The 6,668-nt window shown below is 41.3% G+C and overlaps 1 protein-coding gene across 2 annotated transcripts in view; it reads left to right on the forward strand.

Annotated features, from left to right (window-relative positions):
• The first annotated feature begins 2,283 nt into the window (after positions 1-2,283).
• The window catches only part of FAM131B (family with sequence similarity 131, member B), a 6,708-nt gene continuing 2,323 nt past the window's right edge, over positions 2,284-6,668 (forward strand). For both annotated transcript variants that reach the window (XM_010087489.1, XM_010087490.1), the window contains exons 1-3: positions 2,284-2,388; positions 3,841-3,876; positions 6,383-6,476. In XM_010087489.1, the coding sequence (XP_010085791.1) occupies positions 2,335-2,388; positions 3,841-3,876; positions 6,383-6,476 (184 nt within the window). In that variant the 5' untranslated portion in view covers positions 2,284-2,334. The remainder of the gene's footprint in view (positions 2,389-3,840; positions 3,877-6,382; positions 6,477-6,668) is intronic.

The raw sequence follows: 6,668 nt of genomic DNA on the forward strand, positions 1-6,668 counted from the left end.
TTCTATGATTCTATGATTCTATGATACCACTACGTTCCCTGATAAAGAGTCTCTCCCCATCTATCCTGTAGTCCCCCCTTAAGTACTGTGAGGCTGCTGTAGGGTGTCCCCAGAGCCTTCTCTTCTCTAGGTTAAACAACCCTAACTCTCTCAGTCTATCCTTGTATGGGAGGTGCTCCAGACCTCTGATCATCTTTGTGGCTCTCCTCCGGGCTTGCTCTGGACTTGCTTTAACAGGTCCATGTTCTTCCTGTGCTGAGGACTCCAGAGCTGGACGCAGTACTCCAGGTGGGGTCTCACAAGAGTGGAGTAGAGGGGAGAATCACCTCTCTTGACCTGCTGGTCATACTCCTTTTGATGCAGCTCAGGATACGGTTGACTTTCTGGGCTGCAAGTACACTCTGCCAGGTCATGTTCAGGTTCTCGTCAAGAAACACAGACAAGTCCTTCTCTTCAGGGCTGCTCTGAAACTATTCTCCTAGCCTGTATTTGTGCTTGGGGTTGCCCTGATCCAGGTGCAGGACCTTGCACTTGGCCTTGTTGAATTTCATGAGGTTTGCACAGGCCCACCTCTCCAGCCTGTCCAGGTCCCTCTGGAAGGCATCCCTTCCCTCCAGCATGTCAACTGCGCCACCCAGCTTGATGTTGTCAGCAAACTTGCTGTGGGTGCACTCAGTCCCGCTGTCCACGTCACCAACAAAAACTTCAAACAGTGCTGGTCCCAATACCGACCCCTGCAGAACACCACTCATCACCCATCTCCACTTGGACATTGAGCTGTTGTCTGCAACACTTTGTGAACATCCAGCCAATTCCTTATCCACCAAGTGGTCCATCCATCAAATCCATGTCTTTCTGATTTAGAGACAAGAATGTCATGCGGGATAGTGTCAAATACTTTGCGCAAGTCCAGGCAGTTGCTCTTCACTTATCCACCGATGCTGTAACTCTGTTGTAGAAGGCCTCTCTTATCTGCCAATGCTGTAACCCCATTGTAGAAGGCCACCAAATTTGTCAGGCACAATTTGCCCTTAGTGAAGCCATGCTGGCTGTCACCAATCACCTCCTTATTTTCCATGTGCCTTAGCATAGTTTCCAGGAGGATTTGCTCCATGATCTTTCCAGGCACAGAGGTGAGACTGACTGGCCTCTAGTTCCCCAGGTCTTCCTTTTTTCCCTTTTTAAAAATGGAAGTTATGTTTCCTCTTTTCCAGTCAGTAGGAACTGCACCTGACTGACACGACTTCCCAAATATGATGGATAGTGGTTTAGCAACTTCATCTACCAGTTCCGTCAGGACTTGCGGATGCATCTCATCAGGTCCCATGGACTTGTGCACCTTCAGGTTCCTTAGACGAACTTTATTAATTCAATTTTATAGTTTCTATTTTATGTTATTAATATTTAGTTTTACTTGATCCTTTAAGTTGTATTAAAATTAAACTAAAATTAAAAATTAAAAAGCACAGACTCTGCTTTTGAATGGGTGACAATCCCAGAAAGCTCTGCAAAGTGCGTAGGGATCTGAGTCAACAAACTGCTGAATGTGACAATCTACTGTATGGTTATGACACGACAGGTTAATGTGATGAGAAGCAGCAAGTAAGTTAACTTTATTAGCAGAATGCATGTGAGCAGTCCTGCATTACTGTGTATGCTTTTCTGTGCACACTTCAAGGAGCTGGAAAATTTGAGATGTCTTTTACAAAGAGACACAAATTTATTAAGGGAGCTGTAAAAATGCTATACAGTAAGAAACTTAAAGATCTCAGTCTGATTAGTTTGTCAAGAAGAAAAGCAAGTGTATGGATAACTTTCCTGAAATGTAATGGCAGGTATTAAAAGGTCTTTAATCTTGCTGAGAACAGCAAAGCAAAGTCACCAGCAGCTCTAAGTTGCTGTCAGACCAATTCAAATTATAAAGCAGAAATGCCTTTTTATGTGATGATGGTTTAATATTGGAAAAGGATTCCAAAAGATTTGGTTCTTTCTCAGCCACACATCATGACTAGATGCATTTTTTCTGGGAAGCTGTGCTTTAGCCAAGCATACATTATGCTTAAGAAAAACACAGATGACTTGCCTTCATATGGAGATAACTGTGTGAAATATAATAGTTGATGATGTACAGGTGGTCTGATTAAAATTGGAAGGTCTGATTTAAGGCTATTGTGGCCTTAAACTCAGTGATTTTCCTGTATGCTGAGCTGACTTGGCTTAAGACTGCTAGAACAAGTTGTAGTGGCATTCAGAAGCCTGACTAGATGTGTTTCCACAGGAAACGAGGTGATTGCAGTAGACTGGAAAGGACTGAAAGATGTGGACCAAATCAATATGGACAGCACCAGTTCACTGCATGGCAGCAGCTTCCACCGACCTTCCACAGAGGTAAGTGCCTGTTCCAGACCCACTTACCCTGGGGGATAAGAAACTTTCAGTTCCTTCTGAGTTCAGAAATGGGTGTTGTGCATCACTGGGACATCATCTGGGAGAGGACCAGAGTGCCAGTGTGCACCCAAGGATCAGACTTTCATATCTGTGCAGTTTGGCTTGCATTGAATACATTGAGTCATTTCCTTCAGAATATCCATAGTGAGTAAGAATTTGCAAGTGAAACTGCTTTTAACCACTCATGACTGGAGTGTAACAGAACATGGAAAAAAATATGGCAGTTCTGACAAGCCTATAGGTCTGTGTTCCTTGAATAATGGATTCATTGAAATGTCCAACCCTACATCTGTCCTAGCTTCTGCAGCACAGACATAAAATCTTTTGAAGAAACACATTTGTCTCCATTTTTATTTTTAGGGATGAATTTTCTAGTAACTCACTGTCAGTTCATTTACCATGCAGTATTTCAAGAGCTGGTTCATTTGCTGTTCTGAATTATTGCAGCTTCTGCAATCTTAGATACCTGAATTTTCAGCTCTGTAAGGTTCAGGGTATGCAGTCATGATTAATAAAAAGGTCAAAGCCATTTTAAACATGTAATATTTGAGAAATCACAAATAACATGCAACTTGCAAAACCTTCCAAAGTGCAAATGTATAGATATTTTTATTTCCTTATTATAACTTTCTGCCTTGGAATGCAACTCCAAGAAACTTTGAGTTTCACAGAATCCTGGTAGAAATTGTGGGGCCCAACCTTGTATGGAAAATTCATTTAAATCAAATGCAAATCTAAAAGTAAATGGGCATAAACTATACCTCATTGAACATTTTGTTTTATGTGAATGGAAACCATAGGTGTAATTGATTAATCTAAATTTTCCTGAGTGTCCACATCCCAAACCCAAGATGTTGAAATGTGAGTCCTCCCCGCTGAAGGAAATGCACTATGAATTGCTACTGCAGCAGCTGATTGGGAATGGATCTGGTTTGCAAGGGGAAAGTGGGTCAGAATGGACAAAGTGAAAGGCTACAAGAGAAAATAGTTTCAGCAGAGAATTCTGTAACTTGCTGTTTTATACTCAAAATGCACAGGTAGTGTAGCTCCTCCTTGTGTTAGCTTCAAAGCAATGAGACTCCCACACAGGGACGCCAGCATTGCAACATTTAGCAAAGAAGAGCTATCAGAAGGGGAGCCTTATGAAGAGGTGTTTGCTTCTCTCTCTCTTACTTTCTATTTCATCCTATTCACTACTGTACCTTCAAACACTGTGATGCTTACAGACACCATAATCAACAGCAAGGAATGAAACCAGCTGGAAAGACACAAGTTTTTTTAACACGTCAGATAAAGTAGTGTCTGTTGATTATGGCAAACTACTAGAGGGATGCATGTCTGTTTGCAACTTGTTTGTTACACTAACATGATGTCCTTCTTTGCTTTCTTTAGCAAACACGGACAGATTTCTCCTGGGATGGTATCAATGTGAGTATGTGCCACACCACTGTTCAAATTTCTAGTCATAGAAAGACCAGGATTTGTCTACTATTGGATATGGGGGAGACCAGAACGGAAACAAGCCTGAAAGTCTTTAGTGCCACAGAAATTCTGTGAATTGTCTAAGATTCACAGGATGGCGATGAAGTTTTGTTTGCCTCTGGATCTTTTGCTGTCTAGCAGGTATTTAGATCTGCAGGTAGCTATTAAATTGCCTTTCTCCTCTTTGGGACAAGTCTGTGTCATGTCATGTTCTATTTTTTAGATTTCTGAGCAAAGCTAGATAAAAAAGGTCTACCAGCACGTTTAAAAAGTCAGATCACTTGATCTTCTCCAGGAGTCTGAGAGAAAATGTATGCTCATTTTCAGTTGCATACAAAAGTAGAAGAATTCTTAATGTCCCTTGAGGGAGATGGTCAGCATCAGTTAACTTCAGTTAACAAGTGGAAGAAGAAACAAGCAAACATTTTAATAACACACGTTCCTTCTTGCTCTTAATACCTATGCCATGAAAAAATATGTTTTTATTTTTGTCTTTTTCACTAATGCAAAAACAGCATCCTGAAAAGGGAATAATGCATGTTAGTGTTACCAAACTATTTTTTCTGCTCTGGAGGCTTAAAAAATGTGTTCGCATAAATTAGCTTTTATAGTTTTGTACACCTGGAAAGGCAAGATCAGAAGCTGCATTTTTGGTAGTATAAGCATTCTCAAATTCCAGATACATTCAAAACTTTTAAATTGTGGTCATTTTCTGCTTCTTTGTGGTTTGAAAGCACTTGGGCCACTTGAGTATCAAGGGGGCATCTTTTTAACTAACCCTCACCCTACTGACATCTCTCATTGTGGTACTTATGGCTTGGGATCTTTTGCCTAGGCTCAGGTAGAGAAACAAATTGTGTAGGAAAATTATGGTGCATGCAGCAACTGTCCAGGAGAAATTTGTCAGGTTTTTCCTCACTGCACTTGTCTGGCCGAAAGCAAGGTACACAAAGTCATGTCTCCTTAAATATAGAAGACAGTTCCCTTACTTTCAGTTTCCCATTTTCCATCACATTCTGAATCTGTGGAGCTGTTTCATAATGCAGCTCTTTCTCAGTGTATTTCTTCTTTTGTGTCAAAGCTGGCTCATGGATTCCCTTCCCATTCATTCCTTCCTTCATATCATAGTCTCCAACCTCATAGCGGTAGAGATCTTCTGCAATTTACTGTTTTCTGGACTGTTTCCATGAGGTGGATCACAGCATAGCCCCAGGCTGTCTTGAAACCAACAGGTGGATACTGAAGAGCAGCACCCAGACAAGAATGACCAGTGGGGCATAGATGGACATTCTTCAACCAGCTTCATCACCAAAGGAAATGCATCATGGAACAAGGGCTGTGCTCTGAGCTACACCTTTCACTTTTTACTGTTCTTCCTTGGCTTTCTGATTTCTTCAGTTCACATGTTACACACAGACATTCCTGGCTCCAAAGTTACAGGATGCCTTAGTTGCTGCTCAGTTTCCAGAGAAACTCATCTCTCATATTTTGGCAGTTGATTAGGATTATATGCAGTTCAGCATCTTTACAATACCTTCATTTGCCTCCAACTATTTGACTGTCTAGTTATTGCTCTTCTCACATTTCATGAGATTTGTGCCTGTGACCAAATGCTTGCTTCATGAAAGGATTTAAAATTTCCAGTGTCATGGTCACTACTTCTGAGTATTTTTGTGTTTGAAACACGCTAGACCTGATTTTCAGAGAGGTTGCAATGAAGAGCAGAAGCAAAGCTTGTTTAGCCCTTGTGAAAATTAAGCCTAATATGCAATGCCCGGCATCTCTGAAGAAGCCTGATGAATTCATCTTGAGGGATTGCGTTTTATGATGTTTGTGACTGCTGCCTGTCCCAAAAGTTTCCTGTCCTTGTTATTCAGGGACTGTGTAGGAACATGCATAGAGAAGAGAATAAAAGGAATTAAGCAGAACTGTAGATCTAATTTATTTACAGTTGTAGGTGCTTGAAACAGCATGCATCACTGATACAGTCATGTTCATTTTATTAAGACCATATGAGAAGAAATGAAAACCAAAGGCAACATATAAAAATTAATATCTGTAGTATGGTGCATATATGATGCATTGCTGTGTCTTGCTATCACATTTTCAGCTCCCCATTGTAAGCTCCCTGAATAGTCCATCAGTCATATCCTGCATCTCCAACAAAGAGTTGGGAACAGTGCAGCATGTCTATGAAGGACTGGCAGCAGCCAAAGGGAGGCTTCTCACAGACACCTTCTGCCTTTCCCACTGACCTTGACTCAGTCACAACACTATGCAATATCCAGCCTCTCATCTTTCCTTCCCTTCTTTTCATCTTTTTTCCTGTTGCTTTCTTCTGCTCCTCATCTTCCTCTTACCTTCTGGAATCTTCAAACTGATTTCTTGCTTCAATTCACTTCCTTTTCTCCTTCCTGTATATAACTTTTCTTCATATTCTCTCTCTTTTCAGCTCTCCATGGAAGATACGACCTCCATCCTTCCCAAGCTGAAACGCAACTCCAACGCTTATGGGATTGGGGCTTTGGCTAAATCATCTTTCTCTGGTGAGGTCCTCAAAATTTGGGTTTATCTTTGGCAGCTTCTCTCCACAGGCCTTTGTGCCTCTTCCCATATTTCTTTGTTGCTCTCCCAACTTTTCCTGTCTAACTTGTCTTTTTGAGTCTCCGCCTCCATGGTTCTAAATACAGAAATATCTTAATTGCTGCCCTTTCAAAGAACAGACCTGTCTTATTCCT

This window comes from Pterocles gutturalis, unplaced genomic scaffold, assembly GCF_000699245.1.
Source record: "Pterocles gutturalis isolate BGI_N339 unplaced genomic scaffold, ASM69924v1 scaffold14281, whole genome shotgun sequence".
Lineage (NCBI taxonomy): Eukaryota > Metazoa > Chordata > Aves > Pterocliformes > Pteroclidae > Pterocles > Pterocles gutturalis.